This window comes from Anopheles coustani, chromosome 2 (genome assembly GCF_943734705.1).
Source record: "Anopheles coustani chromosome 2, idAnoCousDA_361_x.2, whole genome shotgun sequence".
NCBI lineage: Eukaryota > Metazoa > Arthropoda > Insecta > Diptera > Culicidae > Anopheles > Anopheles coustani.
Window position 1 is genome coordinate 29,423,149 of NC_071289.1, and position 23,680 is coordinate 29,446,828.

Below are 23,680 nucleotides of genomic sequence, written 5' to 3' on the forward strand. Positions count from 1 at the left end.
AATCGGTAGAAACTACATAATGTTTTCTGTCAAAAACCCACCACCAAATAATTTTTTATTTTTATCTAAAATCAGTCCTGTTCCGGGTTACAATTTTCTTCCCTGTATTTTTTCCTAACTTTTGCCATTTTTATGTCATATTTTCTTTAAAAATCTTTTTTTTTCGTTACAATGAAATCAAACAAAAACTCAACTGAAAACGACTGTAAATCGCATTTTGATATAAGTGTCCGAACAAGGTATACCATCTGTCTGCGTAGTTTTGTTTAAAGCTTGCCCTTCGGTTTTTCGCCAAAGTGTACGAGCACCTCGTACATTTCCTTCAGAGCCTCCCGTAGGCTCACGCGGAACCTCGCGACATCCGTCTCCGGGTTCGACCGGAATGCCGAAAGTCCGAACCACATATCGTCCTCCTTCGGGTTGTAGCAGCATCCATACCCGTCCTGCGTCAGCGGTCCGTAGCACATGAACGCATCGTACCGTGAGGCCACCTGGCTGGTGGACAACCGCATGTGTGCACTACGCTGCAATCCCTTATCCGAGTACAGTTCCGGCAGCTGAATTCCGTTCTCTTTCGCGATCAATTTAAGTCCCAGTAGATGACGATCGACTCCCTGACCCTGGATGGCCATTGAAACGTACGCCTTGTGGGCGTTGATGGCTGCCTTCATCGCTTCCACCTTCGCACGTCCATCCCGACCCGCCTCCAGCATCGCCCGGGCGAATGCGATCGATTCAACGGAGCACGAGCGGATAGTTTCCGTACGCCCGTGTAGATACATGCGCGTTTGGGCCGATTCATAGTGCGCTCCGGGGACACGGTGCAGCCGATAGAACGCGTACTGGATCGCCATCTGGATGTAGCTGTCCGGGCTCATGCGTTGCGTCTTGATGAATCCCTTTCCGTAGTCGGTGAAATGTAGGTAGTCCATCTGGATGTCGGCGGCAAGTTTATCCACGAAACCGGATGCTTCATCAACGGCGCTGCGTACTTCCGGGGTCACGTTGAACGGAAGCTCCACCGAAGCTGCCTTCAACTCCGGTTGATCGACGGCATTCAGATGTTTACCTCCGTTAACGTACTCGATCAGAAAGTCCGTCATTACCGCGATCGGTTGCCCCTCGGCCGGAGAGTGTTCGTACGTAAGGCCATTGATACCGTTCGGGGCTACGACCAGCTGAATCGTTTTATCGTACCATCGGTTACCTCCGTTAACCGCGGATCCGCCTCCGTGGATCAGAAGATCGCTGGCCGTGACGATATCATCATTGCCCGCCTTCTGCGGGATCTCGCGATCGATCGAGAGGACAAACAGTGCCTTTTGGATCGTCTCCACCGAGCTACGGTTGGTCGGATCAGCCACAAGCACTTCGTACGCTTTGGCCCAACTGTCTCGATGGTTTGCGGTGAGAATTCCGATCGGTTCCAGGCGCTGCCTGGCATTTTCTTTACCGGCAATCTTCTTCAGTTCGGCAAGGATTTGGGCTTCACTCGCAAGGCCACCGGACGGGCCAAACACGTTTAGCTGATAGTATCGATTATTGCACGCCACGACGATGTGCTTCGAGCGTGGATTAAACTGTACCGAATCCCGCTCCCGGCCCGGGATACGACATGTGCCGAAAATCTTCTCATACTGCGACATATCGAGCGGTATCTTGCCCATCGCTTCCGGTTTGATTTTGCCCCCATCGATGAGCATTTTGTACGCCAGGGCAGCGGAAACGATCTTTGCCGCGTACGCCAACTGTTCGTCCAGCGAACGGTAGGCAGCCCGGGGAAATACGAGTCCCGGGCTAGAGTAGACGATAACCGGATCGCGATACTCCATGTACGCACTACGAAGCCACCAATCGGCTAGCCAGTTATCCTTCTTCGCAGCCCGCTGTTCGAGTAACTCCTGCAGCTTCTGACCGATCGCTCCGGGTTGGGCAAACTGCTCGGTGGCTCGTTTCGTTCCGGCGAGGGTGTCCGCGTCCACATGCGGTTCAATGGATCGGACCAGCTTCTGCATCGTGTCGGACAGCTTCGGTACGGGCTGGCGTTGCAGGGCTGGTGGGCCCGAAGCCGCAGTTGCCAGTTGTGCGGTTAACATTTTACTTACGGACACACCGGCGGACGACGCTAACACTCTCCCGAGTGGTGATGCTGTGGTTCGTTGTTGAATTATTCGAGTCATGTTCATTTGGATGCGAGATGCGAGCAGGTAGTTGAACTTTGGACTTGAACTTTTCGGGACAAACCAATGACACGGGATGGCAGTGAAGATTGTACAAAATCAACCGATAAAAACCCGTGCAAGGTTCAACAGCGTAGGCAAATAATTACGAGGCAAATTCTATCGAACACTCTTCACCGGAGGCACGGAAAAAACACTGCCCCGTCTGCACCACGTAAGCAGCGGGCGAATAATAATGCACGCAACACAATCGATCCGTCTGTTTCCGTGTTCCAAACCAGACAGAGCGAGCCTCTAAAACCAGTCCGCCGATTCAGTTAAAAGTCGAAGGAACACACGAAAGTGAAAGTAAACTTCCAGGAGCCGCTCAGGAGTAGTGTAGATGCGGGAGTCGAGATATCTCGAACGAGCAATGGCACAACAGGCGTAATTGGAGCACCTAGAATGCAACAGCTGATAAGAGGGCAACCTCAATAAGAAGCTTGTTTTGGTTGAAATCGTGAAACCTTTCTCCCAAAAACCGACACAATCTTATTATTTATTGATTCGGTAGAAGAAAAGGCTCTAAACTATTTTTATAAAAGTGATGTAAGGAGAAGGGAGCTCAAAACAATGTGGATTAAATGTGTTACATTGAATTTGCTACGAAGCAGAGTTTTTCTAAAACCAGTTTTTCACACAAATATTAAAAATCAGAATCTACATCAGTTCATATTACTTCTAAATAATACAAAATAATTTAATCAGAAGGAAAAGTAAAAAAATCGAATTTTATTTTGTAAATACAAAACCTAACGCTTGTTCGCGTCGTTCGAAAGTAATCAAATTTCTGTTCGTGTCGGATGTCAAACCGATTGTGCTGGTGCATTGACCTCCCCTTCCTATTGTTTTCGACTGTTTTGATTATTCTTAAGCAGTCTATCCACTGAAGCAGGAAAATTTTTGAAATTATTATTTCATAGCCATTTTGGTTTTGGATGAACGTTAAACTTTTTAGAACCTGTGTTAATCTCAAAGCACCGTATTTATTTATTATGGTTTTAGTTGCCAAAGTGATTCGGTTCAGTTGTCGCACAGTGGACAAGGCGCTTTAGTTTGAAAAGTGACAGCACAGGCGATTAATCGTCAGAATCTATTTTCACTTTAGTACGGTAGCATTCTTCCTTCGCAAACAACTTTTACGTTCGTTCTGTGCGGTTTTGTGGTCGTTTTTTGTGCACTTCTGAGGACAACGCCTCGGTGATGAGTCAGAGATAAGCCGAGTCGTTGTGGGAACGCGTAAAATTCTTAGAATCCATTGAAGGAGAGCCCGGAAACGGGGTGTAGCTTGAAGATAACTCAGCACAGTGCAGCAGCATAGATGTTGCCGAAACACAGCAAAATGCCAGCGATAAAGGATAGCCATATCGTGAAGATTGCGGTCGAGTTCGTGAACGATACGCAGATGTATCCGCAGCTGATCGAGTTCGACCAGCGGCAACCACTGAGCGCAATCATTCAGAACCTGTGCAGTACCTGGGGCATCCTGGACGCGGAGAACTACGCCCTGCAGTTCGATGGCATTACCTACGTCACGGAGAAGAACCGGCACGAGGTGAAGAACGGGACGGTGCTGAAGTTACGCTTTTCGCCCTCGAAAACGACCAACGATATTTTGGACAAGCTGAAACGCGGCACACACGACGAGAAGGTGGCGGTACTGAAGGAGCTGCAAGTGCTAAGTGCGGACAATACCTTTGCGCTCGAGTTCATCAAGGAGCAGGGTTTGAGTTTGATCATCGATCTGATTGAGGAGTCGAAGAGTGAGGATCGCCTCCTGGAGTACGCCCTGTGCTCTTTCGTACAGCTGATGGAGCACGGAACAATTTCGTGGGATATTTTGGAGCATTCGTTCATCATGCACAACGTGGCGTTCATCACCGGGTCGTCGAAGCCGGAAATCATCCAATCTGCACTATCTATATTGGAAAACATTGTGCAAAGCAGCAACAAGTACGCACTGGTTGAGAAGGAAATCACCTTGGAAACGCTTCTGAAGCTCTTGCGCGACGCTGCCCGGACGCAGGTGCAGCAGAACGCAATTGCACTGCTGAATGCGCTGTTCATCAAAGCAGACGATGTGAAGCGTCGTGTTCTAGCAACGACGCTCGGTTCGAAGCAATACCGTAGTGTCATCAACAGTGTCATCACGCCCACGATGGGCGCTGAAATGGCGCACCAGCTGTATGTGCTGCAAACGCTCACGCTGGGCTTGCTCGAGCAACGTATGAAGACCCCGATGGACGTGCAGGATCAGGATGCGCAGGACAAGATCAAGGAATTGCGACGGATTGCTTTCGAAGCGGACGGTATCGATCCGGACGTGACGGCTCGCCGTCAACATGGTTCGTCCTACTCGAGCCACTACAAGAAGTTGGGCTTCAAGTGTGACATCAATCCGGCACAAGATTTTTTCGAAACTCCGCCGGGAACTCTAGCGCTCGACTGTATGATCTACTTCGCGCGAAATTATACCCAAAACTACACAAAGGTGGTGCACGAGAACAGCTGCCGGGCGGACGAACACGAGTGCCCGTTCGGGCGCACCAGCATCGAGCTGGTGAAGGTTCTGTGTGACATCTTCCGCATCGGCGAGTCACCGTCGGAGCAGGGGCAGGAGTTTTACCCCATGTTCTTCACCCACGATCATCCATTCGAGGAGTTCTTCTGCATCTGCATCGTGGTGCTGAACAAAACGTGGAAGGATATGCGTGCTACCACCGAGGACTTTGTGAAGGTCTTCTCGGTCGTGCGGGAACAGATCGTACGCAGTATCGTTGGTAGGCCGGCAAGCCTGGAGGATTTTAAGTCGAAAATTCATACCTTCACGTACAACACGATCACGTCGCTACGACAACAGGAACGGACGTCGCGCGAAGAATGCGAATCGACAGCGTCGGCCATCGTGAGCCTGAAGGAGAAGATAACGCCGGAAATCCGAGCGCTCATCAAGGAGCAACGGCTTGGGTATTTGATCGTCGGTACGCGCTTCTGCAAGTACTCGGGTGGGAAGCGCGAGCGGGATAAGTATTGGTACGTGCGCCTATCGCCGAACCACAAAGTGATCCACTATGGGGACTGTGACGAAAAGACGGTCCCGACGTTGGAGGAACTGTCGAACAAGTTGGCCGTGATCGACATCCGCCAGATGCTGGTCGGCAAGGAGTGTCCGCACATGAAGGAAATGCGCTCGAAGAAGGCCTCCACGCCGCTCGGGTTTTCTCTGGTGCCCGAGAGCAGCGAGCAAACGACGCTCGACTTTATCGCACCGGATGAGGCAACGTTTAACTACTGGACGGACGGGATCAACGCACTGCTCGGTCAGCCGATGGCGAGCAAGCAGCAGGAGGAGGACTTCGAGACGCTACTTTCGATGGAGATTAAGCTGCGACTGCTCGACACCGAGGGAGTGGACATTTCGAAGGACCCCCCGGCGATACCACCGGAACCGGAAAATTACGACTTTTGTTTCGACAGCTAAACGGCACGAGGGAATGGCCAAAACGATGAACAATAACTCACGACATTTTATTTACGACATTTAAACCAAAGTTATCATCGAGAGGAAGCGTAAAAGAATCGGGCATTTTAAGCCTTAGTCAAAAAAAGTTTATCCTTTTACATTTCGAGTCTCCAAAAGTTAATGAGGGAAGTAATGTTTATTTTTGTATCTTTAAATCGTCATTCTCACGAGCAATACTTAGGGAATTTAATAGATTTTTTTAAAATTCATAAACAATATGATAAAGGGAGCAATTGTTTTGGAACATAAGTTGATGTAGACAACAAACCGAAAAAAAACGTACCGAAGCGTTGCATGCACAAAAGCGAAAAAAGCAATTTAAGTTGGTATGCATAAGTTGATAGGAAACCAAATATTCCACGCACTGTGTGTTTGCAATGTAATACTTCAGCATTTTATTTTTACAGTGTTCAATGTGCCCAGTATCTCGTTAACCGCTTTCCGATAAATTGTGCTGCCGTATTATCTACAGCCTCAGTATGTAGTATCCCAATTCCTAATGTTTTTCCTCTTCCTTACATTCTCGAGGCGAGCTGGCCAACATTTGCAAAATTGCAAGCCAATTAAGTAGCGTAGTTTTTTTGTGGAATTGTATCGTAATATTGAGGATACGTGCTTTCTTTAGCATAAATATGAGCATAAGTAAGAAGATGGAAAAACTGTACGGATATATAAAAATAAAACCTATATGCGCAAACCATTTTTTTATATCGTATGATAATAGCGGAAGAGTATTTTATTCGGTAAAAAAACTCGGTTTCGGTTACTCCGAAATATACATGTTTTACGCTAGTTTACTTGTAAGAATTATTCGGATGTTCATATCAATATCTTAATGGCCGTTTTACTGCCATCCGTTTTTAGTTCCAAAGTAGCGTTGATATTTATTAGTTTCTGCATAAAAGTTCTTCAGTAAAATAGAAACATAACAAAATGGGTTAAAAACGTGGTCCGGGGTAGGACCGTATCGTTAGTACTTTTCTAGTTAGGTATTCCCCTCCCTCGAATCAAAACAATTTCCGGAGCTTTTTCAACTCCACCTGCTTCCACTTGGGCAGCTCCTCGAACTCGTGGTAGGTCATGTTAAACACGGTGACAAAATCGTCGTGCGTCAGGTGTACCTCCTTCCGCGTCGGATTAATACTGGCCGGCAGATTGGCCGGGTCACCGCGCAGCATATCGAGCGGGTACTTTTGGTACCGGTCAAAGTCATCGCTGCTGCCATCGTCACTCCGCACCGAGGAGCGTGGAATGGGAATGGGCGCCCCGGGGAGTCGTCCACCAGCACCGACCCCGTTGGGGTAGTCGATTTCCGCCCGAAGGTTTTCATAGAGAACACATGTCTGGAACAAAAGAGGAAGGTCATAAGAAGATTGTGGGGGAATTTTTCTCTCAAATACAAGTTCACCAACCTACCTCGTAGTACTTTTTGTCCCACGTGTCAAAGAATCCAACGAACGTGATCGGTTCCTCACCCTGACGTACAGTCGCTATCGGCATCGAAGTGTCGCGCTGTACCGGGTGGCTCGCGATAAGTTGCTTGGCCAACTCCCAACACTGACCGTGCTCTTCCGGCAGCGTATGATCTCCGATCCATACGTACACGATGTTCCCGGCGTCCAGCAGAAACACACCGTCCGGTCGGAGGTCCTGCTGGGAGAAGCCAAATATCTGACGTAACGTCGGCTTGCCTTCTTCCGGGAGCTGGCACCGGTAGAGCGCTATCGCCGCATGGTCCCACGTTTGTGCCACGTTCATCGGCACCGGAGCGATCACGTTACCCGCCGTGGTCGTTTTCTTCAGCTGCTTCAGGAACTTTTCTCCGACCGAGCTAAAGAACTCATCCGTCTCGTTGCCCTCCATCACGAGACTGTACTCGCCCAGGTGGCCCGCGATCGATTTGGCCATTTCCCGCGAGTCCCCCGTCGAGTATTGGCCGCACCAGATCCACACCTCGTTGTCCGGCGCTTTCAGGATGTAGCAATCCTCGGGATAGTAGAGTGTCTTGCTCGACACCTGCACCGCCTTGCAGCTGTACGTGGTGTTTCCGACGACTTTTAGGACGAAGCTGGTCGGGTAGTTACGTATGTTGACCACCACACCCGCCTGCTCGAGGCTAGGATCCTGCGCGTTCAGCACGATCAGTGCACCCTTGAATATCTGCAGGAAATGAGGCGGCTCCATACCCTCGCTGATGCGAATCTGAACCACATTCTTCTTCAGATGGTCACACAACTCAGCGAGGAACGCTTCCCCGAGGGTACGATGTTCATGCGGTGCGTTTAGCCCACACCACAGATAGACAATGTTGCGGATCGAGTTCGGAAGCGACCCGTTCGCGTGTTCCGTGCTGCAAGCGACCTGATAGTGCACGGCGTAGCAGTTCCCAGAGTAGAACGTCTTCGCGTACTTCGTGGGAATCTCCTTCACCTCATCCACACCGATCTGGTATACCGTCGCATCGCCCGATCCATCGTCCATCAGTTGAATGCGAGCTGCAAGGCGGGGTCGCTGGATCAGCGTAAGTGCATCAAACTTCTCCGATATTCCTTTCACCGTGTTCCCGTTGATGTCGGGGCTGGTCCACGCGGGGAAGAGGCTCACGAACTCGGCCGGCTCGAGCCCATCGATAACGCGAGCCACCGGCGTACTGGCCGGGTAGCCCTTCTTGATCACGTACCCACGCACGTGGCGCATCGCTTCGGCACGGTTTTGCTTATGCGAACTGCGCCCAATCCAGATCCAAATGGCGCTCGGGAAGTAGTCGACGATGTAGATACTATCGCGCCCGTACAGGTCCGCCTGCTCCAGCGGGCCCGTCTTGACCAGCTCCACCCGAAACACCCCATCGACCGTGTCGCACTGGTAGAGCTTTAGCAGCTGATCGCTGACGGTCGGTGTTAGTGGCATCGGTTTGACGAATCGTTTCGAAAGGTTCAGGTACCCATTCCAGACCTCCTTCCGGGCGGCCGTCATCGACTGCTCGTAGCCATCATCGACGATGGCCAGCTCGGCGATAGCGTGCAGCTCTTTCAGTCGTTTGCCGACCTTCAGACCGAAGATGCGCTCGGTCGAGCCAGTCGAGCGACCGATCCAGACGTACAGAATGGTGCCCGTCTGCAGGATCATCACCTGACCACTGTTGAAGCATTGCCAGCTGATGGTTTTCTGCTGGACGCACCGTTGCGGGGCAGTACCGGTGATTTGGTAAAGCCGTGGTTCCACCGGAGTCGACGAGGCATCACACCCGGTATGTACACTACGGAGAGGGTGGAATAACATTACAAACAATCCAGAATCCTGCACGCTGGTCAGTGTCTCTACTTACAGAATTCCTTCCTCCTTGAAGTAAGAGAGAAAGCGGATGCCCTCATGGCCCTGCGATTCGCGAAACTGTGTCGTCTTGTGGTCCAGATGTAGGTCCAGCTCGATGATCTTGTACGCGGCGGACTTGGAACGTTCCGGCGTTATGTTTGACCCGAGCCAGAAATGGATGTTCCGCTCGATAACGGCACCGGGCGTTTTTATTTCCCGACTCTGGGAAAGAACGAAATGAAAGAAAGTCTTCTTGTCACGGCATATTCCACGGCTGCATGTTTAGTACATGCGTTACTTACGATCGTGCTCTTGTCACAGTTGGTCCCTGCCAGCGAGGCCGCATAGATGACGTACGTGCACTCATCGTAGAACGTACCGTACTGGTCCTTCGGTAGCGTTTCCACGTGATCGTTCTGAATACGCCAGATGTGAAATCCGATCGATCGGGGACTGATCTTACGGAACGCCGTGTCGATCTTGATGTCCTCATACACGGGACGTTTCTGATCCTGGAAGTGGAAAAAATACAAATACTTGGCGTTAGCACGACGATGCGAAAAGTGGAAAATAAGAGTTTAGGCAATCGCAACGCGCATAAAGCAAGGAAACAAATGCCGTGATATAATCGCTAGGAAAAAGAGACAAATTACACGTCACACCTTTCTGTTCCGGCCGTTCGAAATGGCACGAATGGCGGTAATTCCCATTCGTGCCGGCCGTTGTGTAAGATAAACGCTCCCGTTACCACCGTTACCAACACCGCATGTCTGCCTACTTCGTTAAATGTAGTTCTTTTCCTGCGATTGTTCACATACTGCGTCGTGTATGGCAAGGTTGTGTCTCATCAGCAACATCATCATCATCATCAGCGATGGTGTTACGCTTCGGTGGAGAGGAAAATCGATGGAAAGAGACCTTGCAACGGGCAACAGGCAGAAGTCCACCAAATATCTGGCCACCACTAGGTTCTAACATTCCGTGGCACCGTAGATGATTTGTTGCCTTATGCCATTACCCTCCAAAAGCCACATAGACAATCAATCCATCAATCAAATCGTCAGAGCGGGAATCCAGGGAAGAAAGACTTACGAATGGAGAGCTTGTCATATGAAATATATGTTATTCTGTTTAATTTTTGGAACTATAACACATTTTCTTCTACCAACTTCGGTTAAAGGGTTGAATTGGCCTTCGGTGGAATTGTTCCCATAGCGTCGGAAATTGCTACATAACTACCGGATCAACTACAGAGGCAAGCTACCAAATACCATAACTAGAGCAGTTCATCTGCTGGCATCCAACACCTGGCCACACGTGTCGGATTGCATTCGATGCGCACGTACATAATGGAGTTGCGTGTGCTGCGTCCAAGGCGTGGTATCCGCTGACGCTTTGGGATTCTAGAAAAGGCGACCGGACCCAATTTTTCTATAGCCTCCCAATCGAAGGTTGTGGTAAAACTGGTCCCAACTTTAATGTGACGTGTGTGGGATCGGGGATTGTTTATTTAATATCGTGCGTTCCCAACCTAACCATCCTATTGTTCTAGTTTGATCGGTTGCTTTTGAATTTGGTATTAGTAGATGGAATCCTGGGAGTGTCTGAGGGGTTCGTCATTGCGTTCCGTATGTAAAGTAGGTCGATAGGGAATTTAGTGAACCATTGGTTTTGAATAAGTGGGAACATAAGGAACTCCGTTGGATGCATTTTGGTTTGATTACAAACTGAAACAATGGCTATTTTATAGTTTTTGTATGGAACTAAACAATAAAAATTTATTACTCTAGAGATTACTCTTAACATAAAAATATTATAAATTGAATGAGAATAACCATTAAAATTGATCAATTAAGTAATCATTAGAAAGTGCATCTTTGCAGTGAACGCATTCTCAATTGGGAAATCGCTGCCCAATGAATCCCCAACTTCCTAATATCTCATCATTAGTGCACCTAAATCAACTTCACTCCATCCAAAGAGCGCTTATTATGTAGCGTAAATTAGCCCAATCCAATCAATTAACTCTCCTTTACTATAATTCACTCAAACGAACCCTGAATTTAGGCACATCGTCTTGTCTACACGACAACGAACTGCATCGTTTAAACTTCCCAACCATGATTTGGAGATCTCCTTAAAGCCTATTGCCTATAATTAATACCCACCATTTTATGGGGCTGTTTTGTTAATAGATCGCTTGGGCCGGCGAGAGTTGAAAGAGCTGAGCGCACTAATTTTATGTAAATCGTGCACTTTCCTTTCGCTTCACTAGGGAGTCTTTTATAATTTGATTACGTTTCGGTTAAAACTTGCTCAAACCGCAAGCGGAGCGGTTGGTTAGAAATTGCCAATCAATTAAACGCGCGTAAATTGTAGGGTGATTAATAACTAACAAAACATGGCTTTACTTTACTCCGAGTTTCATTAAAACAAACCCACCCATTAAGCTTTTAGTAGATAACCCCTCCGTTCGGTGTTTGGCCACGCGCAAAAGCTAAGTGTACTGAACGTACCCCGTTTGCGATTTAATGACCTTCACACAGTTGGTAATTATGCATCATTTACACCTGTGCACATCAGCAATTTTCCTTTCCCAACGGAACACCGTGTAGAAAGGCGGGATGGAATTTGAAAAAAGCGGGCCATTCCATGCGTATGCAAACAGACAAGACAACACACGCTTTCCGGTGCATCTCGATGCCGTTACCGTTGTCTTTCGGTTTGTTCGTTTCGTCTCTGGGTGGGAAATCTTTGCCGAGTGCGAAAACGGTGGGGAAGATTGTCACTTTGGCCTCTGGAATCTGCACGTTTGTGCGCATCGGGAATCACGGTAGCACACCGCAAACCGGGTATACATTTATTGCTTCGACGATGATGATGTACGTCCCACGGTGCGGTTTGTGCTTTTGTTTGCAGTCGCTATTTTCCCGACCCCGGGCTAACCGTTATAGAGTCGTCAATCGAAAACAGGACCTGGTACATGTGTATGCATATTCCCCTAGACATTGCATGTAGCACAATGTAAAACGGTATCATAAATGGTTCGGCAACCATCGACCGGGTTCGTTGTTGCTCGTGCGAGATCTGATTCCCTCGAGCGGCCATGATCAAACACCACGCATGGCCATATTTGAATATTGATGCACCGCAGCGTTAGTTCGCCAAGACAATGCACGGTTCGCTCGAGCCTGCTGGAGACTTAGGGCGAGAGGTTTTTCCAAGCATCCTCTTCCGGATACGAGACGGAGAGAAAATGGCTGATTTCTCATCACATGAAATCCAAACTCGGTTACGACTGTGACTAATGCAGCTTGCAACTTTTATTGAGCCCGTCAGGTGCATAAACATACCGTTTTAGTGCAATTTTATGCCCGACAGGGTCGGTACCAGTGATCGTTTATTTGTAGAAAGTTCAATAACCCAAGCGGAAAGTGCTGAGATCACCTCAATTTGAGGAATTAATTAAAACAGGTTTCGAACGGCATAAACACAAGGTCACATTTATTAAACACTCAACATTTCTTCGACACGGAAAATATATTTTCAATTGAACTGGATCGTTTAATCAATTATGAAAATTAACATAAATAGGTGGAGTAGAAAAAAGAAGTGACATAAAAAAAACGGATTTGAAATAGTTTACAGTCTGTGAAACTAGTTTTTCTAATTGGAAACGCAAAACACTGATGCACAGCTAGCGTTAGTCGTTGGTAATTTCTTCAACGAACACGCGATAATCAAATCGACGAGGTGCGAACGATTCGAACAGGTGTCCGTCTTATCTGATTTTCTTATCCGAAGCCAAGGCCACACTCGGGACGTTCCGAGTTGCACCTGCGAAACGATGCGTCTTGTCATCGCGAGGCGAGCTTTACTGAAGCCAATTTTACGAGCTTGTTCCGTGCGACGGAACATCGTTCCCTTCAGCGGCAGTCCCGAGGTGGCGGAAATCACGCGTGCCCCCGAGTGCACGCGAATCCACTAACGAGCCTGGAAACCTGCGTTAATGTAGTGCTTAAATTATGATCGATCGTGAAACGGGTTTTGCAGTTTTGTTCCACCGCACGATCGTTGCGAATCCGTGAAAATTCAGCGCGAAACTACTACCGGAGGAAAAACTGATTCGCGCCGAAAGGGAAACGGGTGTAACGGGCGTATCACGTCAGCGCCGGTCCGATTTGATGGCTTGGCACGAAGATCATCATCATGGATCAGCCGGCCGGTTAGGTGGCTGATTTGTAGGTGATTAGGCAATTCGATGGAAAATGAAGGGAGAAAAAAACGGCAATGGGACCGCAGTGGCCAAACACGTCCCACCAACAAACGTTCCATTACGTTTCCGGCAGCAGCTTTGCTCGCTAATCGCTGCCTGTGCAAACAACTTTGGTTTTCCTTCTCGTTTGGGTTTGGCTGCAGTTCCGAAATCAATGTTTAATTTTTCGGAAGTCGTAATCGACGACGCAAGAGAGACTCCCCTATCCCCTGGGGAAAGGAGGAAAAGATGCCATTAATTAAAACCGAGCGCGCGATTGGGAATCGGATCGGGCGGCCGGAATTTCGCCGTGCCGGTGCAGCTTCGGTTAGTTTTTGAGATTTAATTTGATTTATTTGGTGCTGGAAACCATTTAGTCGAACCCCGCAGGGTGGGATACTTTCCAAGCATTTTCCCTTTGGGATACGGCTTTTTTTTTCCTTCGGGTGGAAATGTACCGGATGAAAACTGGAGAAAAGCTATGCTACGCACAGTAAATCACAACCAAATCACCCATCCCAAGGCGGTGGACAAGACAGAGAGAAAGAAACTGTTTCCCTAGCGAACATTCAAATAAGGTAGAGATTTACGAGATCATCTCGAGCATTCGTAGTCGAAGGCCGGATAAATTTGCCAGCAACCAGAGGAAAGCGAGGGAGAAAGATCGTTAAAAAGTGAAACAACATCTTCCGTTTCCTTTACTTTCCTGGGGTGGAGGGAAAAAGGGGACGTGCACGTGCTAGTCTTAGCATAACATTCAGCCAGCAGCAAAAAGACGCAGCTTCCCGATCTCGATCGTCAATCTGCTTGATGTTTCATTTTCTGTGCCATTTTTTTGCCAGATTAAATTATCCACAGCCAAAGACGTCCGCGCCCGCGGGATAAAGGAAAAGCCCAATGGCGATGATGCCGCCCGTTGATGAAAGGAACCGTTGGTTTGGTTGTGCGAATAAAAATAAGTAGAAAATAAATATGCAAACCGTCCAGCACGTCTTGGCGCGGAAAGGTAATTGAAAGGTTTGCATATTTTAGTCCAGTTAGCCGAAGTACAACAACTTGATTGGGAAGGGGGTAAATAACGGGGGTTTCTTTTTGATCCCAATGCCGCCATAATTTTGCATAACTTTGTTTGTCGTCTCGCGAGTTTCAGAGAGTGATAAAACAGGGACACACATATTATCTTGTAAAACCAATCGATCAGCAAGTTTCTGTTTTTCGTGATGACTTTCACCCTCAGAATGTTTATGTGATCTTGACATAGTTTTGCACTAACAAGCTTCCGGTGCAATGAAATTACATATCATAAGAATTCAAGTGTCTACAACGTCCTCATAAAATGTTTCTTTCACACGTCCATTTACACTTTATTTTTCTCCAAACAATTAAAAATCTAAGCAAACTGATGACCTATCAATTAAACAAAAACAATGGAAACAATTCATTTTCTTAGTGGAATTGTTTGAATTTAAACCGAAAATGAATGCCGCATAAAATTCTCCCAAACACAATAGATTATCATAAACGTTAGCAACAGTTTTTGGGTGATAAAGCTTGTTCGGGTACGATCGAACCGCACACTGAAGGAGTAAAAACCTCAGTTCGTTGGCATTAGGAGATCTTTAAAATCAACTTTTATGATTTCCTTCCAAATACTAAGTGGTGCTTGGCGGGGATGTATGGTTCCGATCTGGCGGGAGAAAGGTTGGGGGTGGTAAAATTAGAAAGAAGGAAGAAGGCCCTCCACCAAGCGGTACCACTCGCTTCCGTCCAACGAAATGACCGAAGGAAGTGAAAAGGTAAGGGCAAACGGCTCATTACACGATATCTAATGGCGGCGGTGGCGGCAGCGGCTCGGAATACGGCGCAAACAGTAACGGCCCACCATAAAATGGACGGAGAAGGGAGGCAAAAATAATCATAAAAGTCCAGAACCACATGAAAGCGTGGCCAGGAGCATTAACGTTTTCCCTTGCTTTAGTAACTCCGGAGGAGGTGGGGAGTGGATGCTTGCAGGTGGTGAACCGGAGGCAAAACAAAAACCACACCGACGTGCCACGGATGATGCACTTGCTCAAAAGCGTCCACCATTAGACGGTGAGCATAGTGTTGATGTCGGCATTTTACGTACGAACTAGAAACAGTTCGAATGTTAAAAAACATTAATGTGTATACGGAAAACGTGCAAGGTATTTGTTTGGCCACTTTTCATTAACCAACATCTGTGTTGTAGCGATTTTCATGGGAAACGATTTTCAAACGTGATTTCATTTTAATTAAATTTAATGGCTTTTGTTATGTTTTTCATAGTCTTTTTGGTACTTTTACGTCACATTCCACTTTCCTTCCATCATTTTACGTAACATGGTATCAATCGTAGTAGGTATTGGTTTGGAACCATTGGAAACTGAAAAGTAATGTAGAACACAATAATCTGAGTCGAAATGAAACTTTACATTAATTTTTAAACTAACCCACTAAATATACATACGTAGTCCTTCTGATTGATGTCCAATATCTGCATTTTGCCGGAAGCTTTCCTTCTCCTTAAAACAAACAATCACAACACACTTATCCTAAACTGCCCTTGACACCGAGCAACACAACGCAATGGTTGCTTTTTTTAAACTCTAAAATTATCACGAAACAAGTTGACGAGTTTCCACCGCAAAGACGTTCACAAGTGGGTCCTTCTCTGATTTTCCGAAGAAAATGGAAAGTCTCCCGAGAGCAAACACTAGGAGACACCCAAGAACAATTACTTCTAATCTTTCCGGTCACAGTCACACCGCTCACGGGAGGTATTTCTTCCCCTATTGTATTGATTTCACTTAGTTCGAAGGTAAAAGACGACCGCCTTTCCGTGGGAGAACAGTTTTCATGATGCACTACTTTTGCTCCAAACTGCTTGGAAAGGTGGACGAGGACAAAGAAAAACGGCTCTCTAAACACGACACAAACCGATTAGGTGTAATTGCAACGCAAAATGCAACGGAAATGACTAATAATGGAAGCAACGCGAAGTGAAATTTACGAACGACTTGCGCGCCGTGCCAAGCGACGAACGTTTCGCATCAAGCGACGACACCGGAATGAGCGCAAAACCATCGCTCAACTGTTGGCTCCGTTCCGGGGCAAGGTTCCGTGTGCTTTCCCTCTCCATCGCTCTTTTGGAGGCGCTTTTCTCTCCAATGTGGGAGGAGGGCGCGGAACGGCCCATCAGACCAGAAGGGTTCGTTTTGTTCGTTCGACTTCTGGCGCCTTGTGGGGATTGTGTCTTCTTGTGCATGCAACTGCACTATTGTGACCGCAGATTTCCGGGCTCGCGGTCAACCGGGTGGCTCGGTTTTCCTCCTCTATGAACCGAGCATCCGTTCGGAAACGGCGATCGATACACCGAAGATCCTGCGTGGTTTCGGAAAAGCATGTCATAATGATGTCGATGATCGAAACAACCATCGGAGGGCGGTAGAGACCGATATCCCAAGGGGACTGGGTGGTAATTCAGTAATGTGCGGCCCGTGATGATAATGAAGGGGTTTTCGATGCTTCACCGTACGCTTGAATGAATATTTTTGGCCGCCTTCGGCAGTGTCTACTCCCCGTCCGTGGGGAAGCGGGATATGTTTAGCCCGCTGGAGATAGGGTGCCCTCAGTGTTTCTCTTTCCTTCCTCGAAAGGGTTGGTAATTGCAGTAGATTTTCCTTAAGCATTTTTTTATTTTTCCTCTACTATTCGCATTAATGCAAACTGCAATTGCGAATTTCTCTTTACCCCTGGAGGTGGCGAATGATTGAATTGATTTATTGATCGGAAAGGGAAATCATGGGGATGTCGAATAATTGGTATCATATTGTGATAATTAACATACACCAAACGAACCATTAGAGAGTCCCAAACATATAGTTTATTGGCACATTTGTTATTGTTGTCTAAGTTTACATATAAAAACTGTTCAAAGATTACAAAACTATTGAATGAACGAACCAAACTGCTTCTCTAATATACCGGCTTTTAGCAGAATATCTACATATTTCAAAACTCCCGCGAAAGGAAGTTCTCTTTGGTCGGCAACATTTCAATCCGATTACCGCACACAATGCCAGCTTCACGAATTGTCGATACGCAAAGAAGGGCTCTGGTTTTCGGACCAAAGCAATGGAGCAAAACAAATAAGATCATAGCAACGAACTTTTTCACTGAATCTTTGACGATCGGCACGATTGACGGGCCGAGGAGAAATTATGTTGAACAGAAAACAAGCCGATTAAGTTCCGGTTCTGTTTGCTTCGTTCAAGCAGGAGCGATTTCTTTGCGACTTTTCCTCCACCTTTTTTTCCATTTGCTAGAGGTGTCGTTCTATTGTCTTTTGCCCTTTTGAATCAATCCTTTTCGATTCCGTTCGAACCTCTGTGAAAATTGATTGAGTAATGAACCGTGAATAATTCGATTTGATTGCTCTGGTTCGCTGACTCTTAGGGAAAGACAGTGCTGAGGCGCGGTATTTAAAAGTCACGATCGCGAGCACGTAAATCGGACGAAAAAAGAATGAAGCCGGGTGCATGGTGTCTTAAGACACTAAATGAAAGAAAGAACACGTAAAATCCAAACGTCTTGAGATGTTAAGATGTGCACCTATAAAAAATACAATAAACAAACTGTACGTACGATATAAAATCAGAAGAAAAGGAGGAAAGCGAATTCGCCCAGAAGATAGACGTTTAAGAACACAATTTCGAAGCGCCCCACACGGGGGATCATTGTGAAATCGCAGGAAAACAATGGCACCTCAAGTCGATCATTCTTCGTGGCCATTGAACTGGTAAATTGAACGACACGAGCAACTCGAAAGGAAGTAAAACAAAACAACAAACCTCTAGAATGCACTTCTTTTTTCAGCTCATTGCAGCGCGCACGCGCGCGTGTTGACATCGTTTGGTGAAGAACATTAATTTCCCGGCAATTTTCCGATCGTGCCAGGCGTGCGCGGTTGGCTGAGCGGCACGAGTGCGTGTCTTTCGTTCACCTTTGGCCTGTACACGGCGCGCAAGAAAAAGCGTTCAAAATGGTAAAGGTACCAGCTCCGGCGTACAATAATTCGTCCCATTTCAAAAGTCGCCGTAGGGAAATCATCGTAACGGGAATCGCAGTTAAATCGGGGCACGGCTTGCAAGCCTGCCTGTTGTCGCTGTGTGTCGAATGTGACAAAAGAAGAGCAAATTTTGTTATGCTTACACGACTGGGCGAAGCGATTTTATGTTTACATTGGCCATTTGCTAGCCACGGTTCGATGGAAGAAAAGTCTTGCGATAGGTAAGTAAAAACAGAAAACGGCGAACAAAAGATAATTGCACAGATGATTGCAAAGAAAAGGCAAGCGAGCAGGAAATCGCGAAAAGGGAAAAGAGCATAGGAATTCACCGACCAAGCGCACACTAGAGTGTATTATAAAATTATCTAAGCAGCGACTCAATCTATAATTCGTTACCTACACGTTTACATTACATCAGTCTTTGTTATAGAAATCTAAAATTGATTTACATGAGAAACCACTTGTATGTTTCGCAATTACTTCTTATTTGAATTTTAATCCTTTGATATAAAGATTGTGGAAAGTTCCACACCCCAACATCCTCTTTTTCTTGTGCATCCTATCATTCACGTCAATCGACACATTTTGTGATGAATTTCTTGAAAGCTTAAAGAAGCCCTCACCTTTCTTTTATTTTGCATCAACCAAAAAAGTAATCCAACGTCTTGACGAGTTTAGTAAATGCAGATAAGTGGGAAAGAAATTAAACATTCTCCGGTGTTTGGTTCTGAACATCTCCAGCTGGCATCAATTACTAGCATTAGTCACGGCGCTTACCATTATCATGCGTTTCAGGTTGTACCGCAGAGAAAACTTACGAAATTTCTCAGCAGTAAACTTCCCAAAAACAAACCTTCGAACCGTATCATTAAATGGCAAGCGAGCCGTGGCAATGGCCTGGAAAAGCCAACCTTCTAGGCCTTGAAAACAATCTCCGATTATTGTGTGACGAATCGGGAGTCCGTTTCTGGGAAAGCGCGAGCGTGAAGAAAACTATACTCTTCGGCCAACCGTGGGCGGTGAATCGGGCTGCCGTCAAAGGCCGTGTTTAAATTATCCACCGGTTTATTTTTTTTTTTGGTTTTTGGATAATTTGTTATCGTCACACCGCCGCCCCGCCGTTTGTTGTCCACCCTGTGTAGAGGGTGTATTTAAACCCAAGAATCCTAGGGCACACTGGCTCGAAATTAAAATCTCAAAAGGTTTGTCGCCGTTCCCATCGTTGAAGTCTTTCGTTCCACAGTACGGTACCTGTATTTTCCAAATCGAATGAAAACTACCAAAAGAAGCAAACGTATAAACATCGTTTGTGATGCGTTTTGAAGGCACCTGTCGACACCTCGTTTGGCGTTGGAAGATGGATTTTCGAAGTGTCTTATGACCGGGTGCGAGTTTCACGGCTCATCACCTTTTACACGTTCGACGCGACGAGGCGGTTGATTTTGCAAAGGAAATATTTTCCTCCGCGGCAGCGAGCGATCTTTTTTCTGCTCTGCCACGACGGAAAGCGTGCGGCATTGGAGCGGCTTTGACCTTTCTGCGCCGGGGTTTGTTTGTGCAACACGGCCCAAGCCCAGCGAGCCAGCCTGGCACCACGTTTGCGACCTGCGGTTTTCCATTCTCACGCCGGTATTTCCTGGGGGCTTGGGCTGCAGTTTTTGTTGGCGTTGCGTATTTTTGCAGCCGTGTGTTGTTGCCTTTGCCTGTGGTACGATAAACTCAACAGGCACCAGAAAGGGGGGGAGGGGGGCGTCATGCTGGCTACGATGCAATGCAGCCGAACCACGATCTGTAATCAAACTCACGGGTTGTTGTTTCCATTGAGGGAGAGTTTTCCGTCGCCGAGAGAATTCCAACGGTGGAAGGTTTTCTCCCCTCCACCGACCGTCATTTGGCAAATCGTTAAACACAGCCTAGGTAATCGATGATCATGTCTTGTGAGTGGTTTTTTTCCTTCTTCGGCACAAAAAAGATCATCGATCGTCGATGAAGAAGTTTTGCGGGCGATGGCACACGGCATGATGATGATGAAAACACAACTGAGAAATCGTGTTTTTCCCTATTTTTCCCCATTAGGTTGGGCATTGTTTCATCACATTTGACATTCAACGTGAACGCGTAGGTCGAAACGATACATTAGAATTGCGAAGATGATGAGGGATCGAATCTTCAATGATGAATGAGATTGCCTTGCACTTTGTGTAAATATAATAAAAACTAGTAGTTGTGTTTAATGAAAATTATAAAAAATAAACATATAAATCATCAATCATGGACGTTAAGTTCCTTAGCGTAAAAAACGCACATTTTTTTATATTAGAACAATTTATAGGAAAAAAGTTGTTTAGAGCGAAACAAGTGTATTAGAGTTAGAAGCTAGACAAACAACATACGATAATTAAAATATTTCTGTTTTGTTTTTAAAGCGCAAACAGTCTAAAAAGTTATATTAAACCTTTCCTACGTGTGTAGAGGTTGTCGTTCTTCTCTTCTACTTTCATTCCTTCTCGATCCAAAAACGGCGACGGGAATGCAAATGACGACGATGGGGATGCTTACTCCCGGCGCTATGCTGTAGTTGCATGCTGCGGGTAGGTAAAGAATTTTCAGTTTCCCAACGATCGAGAGCCATTCCCAAACCACATGGCGCTGGCCCCCACAACGGCAGCACAATGGAATGGAACGTTTTTTTTTTGTTCGTTCAACCTCATGGGAGGAAGTAGAACGATGTCACCGGAAACCGGGCACTCAAGTAGATAGGCGCTGGGCTGATGAATAGCCGGCAAATAATGGAAATTTATGGTTGAGGTACCGACGGACAAGTTTGTGAAAATATTACGTGCTGGATCGGAATTTCAGCTGTGGCTTTAGTCGGGGGGAGGTATGTTGAAATGTTAATGACAGGGGTGTGTATCTCCACGATGCAGGCCAGCTGATTATTATGAAATTTGAATTGTTTTGTTGTAAGTCCGCATTAACTTGTGTCAAATTATGGTAGTGGTAAAAACTAAAAATAGAAAAATATAATACTTACTGGTGATTGAGTTTTCATCATTTTCAGTTTTGTGTACACTGATGACGCTTTTGAAACTCATAACACTATGCAAAGGCCTTCATATTTGTTTTAATAAAAACAATTGTCCGTAATGTTATCATATAACACAATTTTCACACACACTTATGTTTATCGGTGACAACTTAACTTTATAACAGTGGCACAAACGCTCAACTGTTTACCCAAAAAATCTTTTTTTAAAGGATATAAGCTCGCTGCAAGGTGAATAGTAGTAGCCACTATCGTAAAACAAGCGATCAGTTTCGGTTCGTTTGGTCGTTTTTATTTTGCGCTCCCAGCAAACGTCGCAGCCAACAGTCGACCGTCGGGGAACGTATTTCACTTTCAACTAAACTCACCAAATAACTGTCACGTACGATCCACGCACGATCGCCGACCGGTCGTCCACGTCGGAAAACTGGCTGCCGATCGACTGTCTGTCACAAAGCGCACTAACCGTTTGTCCAACGCACGGAGGAGTTCTAGTCGATCCAAACGTACGGTTCAACAGTTTGCTGGCGGGCTCCACCAGACACAAATTGGTCTCCCCCGGGGTCGGGCTCCCTGACTTTTTTTTTCGTATTTGTTCCCCCTTTTTCCCTTTTACGGCCTCTAGGGCTCCCATTGTTTGTTGACAACTCGTAGAGCCAGAAGTCACAGGCAGCCAGGAGATGGTTCTTTATTTTCCGAACCCGAACCCAACAGGGCTTGGCACTCTCTTGGGCAGACCCGGGTGGCGTGAGCGGGCCGATACAACGGTCATGGTAGCAAGAGTAGCATAGAAGGCCCCAGTTGGTTAGTAAACCCTGGTTAGTAGACGACGGGCTACCCGCATACAATGGATGCTGGGCCATGGAAGGTTCGTAAAAACGCACATCCGACCGATCGACTGTGATTAGTTTTGCTGGATTGCACTAAGCGTGATTTTTCCGGTTACTTGACATTTTGGAACGGACACGGTTTACCTTTTTTGCTTTTTCGGAAGCTACTAAGTGCTTGTTAATAAATTAATGACTTTTGTACAAGCAAAAGCTAAGTTATTTTATTTTTCTACATATTATTTGCAAATGATCATTACTGGTAATGATTTACTGTAATCAGTACATATATTTACGGTTCAAGAGAAATTTTGGAATAATTTTGGGGCAAATAATAAGCCCGCAGATTAGAAATGAAATGCATTTACACAAATAACTTTACAAACAACATTTACACAAACAACTTTATGACCTTTGGAAAGTAACATGGTTGCAAAGAACGTTGCTTATTTTTTTTAGAACGATGTCGATTTTCCGTATTATCACTTTCATTTCAGTTTTACTTATAACAGTGTTTCAGGATACTTTTCTCATTCCTGGGCCTTAGTGCGCTTTCACCACTTATATGAGGTTTTTTCAACTTTTTCACTTGGAAAATATACTGAACGTAACTTGTATTCACTGAACATCACGATTCTCACCGTCCATCGAGCCGAATCGGATCGATCATCGATTAGCGATCAACGCGTGACAATTGACTCCATCGGTTTGACGATATGCAAATAAATTTGCTAGAAGAATCGAAGAAGATATGAAACTAAAACTGGCCAAACTGGAACCGAATGGTTGCCATCCAACGATCGTTGGGAATGGACAAAACCCGCACGGTATAGACGATTCTTTGCTCGTTACTGAAGGCACGATAAAATGATTAGCAGGATTGGAGCCTGCAACGATACCGATCCTCGGCGCGGGCCATTGTTCGATGGTGGTGTTTGTGAGGCAGAGAAGCACACCACTCCACTGCGCCCCCTCGCACAGTATGTGGTCAATGTGCATGGCCATTATGTTTCACCCGAAGCATTTACGCGCCTCGATGGTTCTTTTTCACTTCCTCGGGCTAAACGCTCGGCTAAACGCCCTTACACTGTTTTCAGGGCCAATTCGTCGGCATCAAGCTGCTCTTTGTTGGTAGTAGGCAGTCAATTGCACGTGCACGGTTTTTGTTTGGCATCGTTAGGAAACACTTTGGGCTTGTTAAGTTTAACTTTGCCATTATCGGTAGCAACATTGACGCGACGAGAAAAGGTCGCGTTGTTGTCGCGTCAATGTTGCGACCGATAATGGCAAAGTTAAACTTAACAAGCCCAAAGTGTTTCCTAACGATGCCAAACAAAAACCGTGCGCGTGCAATTGACTGCCTACTACCAACAAAAAACAGCTTGATGCCGACGAATTGGCCCTGA

General features: G+C 46.4%; 3 protein-coding genes across 3 annotated transcripts; 1 reads left to right on the forward strand and 2 right to left on the reverse strand.

Annotated features, from left to right (window-relative positions):
* Positions 1 to 87: 87 nt before the first annotated feature.
* Positions 88 to 2,574, reverse strand: LOC131262209 (carnitine O-acetyltransferase). The gene has a single exon (XM_058264160.1). It carries the CDS (start codon positions 2,184 to 2,186, stop codon positions 267 to 269), a length of 1,920 nt encoding a protein of 639 aa, XP_058120143.1. The 5' UTR covers positions 2,187 to 2,574; the 3' UTR covers positions 88 to 266.
* Positions 2,575 to 3,340: 766 nt separating this feature from the next.
* LOC131262081 (engulfment and cell motility protein 1) lies at positions 3,341 to 6,451 on the forward strand. The gene has a single exon (XM_058264001.1). It carries the CDS (start codon positions 3,541 to 3,543, stop codon positions 5,698 to 5,700), a length of 2,160 nt encoding a protein of 719 aa, XP_058119984.1. The 5' UTR covers positions 3,341 to 3,540; the 3' UTR covers positions 5,701 to 6,451.
* Positions 6,452 to 6,568: 117 nt separating this feature from the next.
* LOC131267810 (villin-like protein quail) lies at positions 6,569 to 22,069 on the reverse strand. Its single transcript, XM_058270774.1, has 5 exons — positions 21,436 to 22,069; positions 9,360 to 9,569; positions 9,071 to 9,279; positions 7,159 to 9,001; positions 6,569 to 7,085 (listed from the first exon to the last, which is right to left on the reverse strand). Exons 1-5 carry the CDS (start codon positions 21,454 to 21,456, stop codon positions 6,750 to 6,752), a joined length of 2,619 nt encoding a protein of 872 aa, XP_058126757.1. The 5' UTR covers positions 21,457 to 22,069; the 3' UTR covers positions 6,569 to 6,749.
* Positions 22,070 to 23,680: the final 1,611 nt, after the last annotated feature.

Bases quoted from the DNA above. Each gene is read 5' to 3' on its own strand.
- LOC131262209 (XM_058264160.1), bottom strand. From the start codon at position 2,186: ATGAACATGACTCGAATAATTCAACAACGAACCACAGCATCACCACTC.
- LOC131267810 (XM_058270774.1), bottom strand. From the start codon at position 21,456: ATGATGAAAACTCAATCACCA. The intron at 9,570-21,435 runs GTAAGTATTATA...TTCCACTTCCAG, and splicing joins TGATGAAAACTCAATCACCA to GATCAGAAACGTCCCGTGTA. The intron at 9,280-9,359 runs GTAAGTAACGCA...GTTCTTTCCCAG, and splicing joins ACTGTGACAAGAGCACGATC to AGTCGGGAAATAAAAACGCC.
- LOC131262081 (XM_058264001.1), top strand. From the start codon at position 3,541: ATGTTGCCGAAACACAGCAAAATGCCAGCGATAAAGGATAGCCATATC.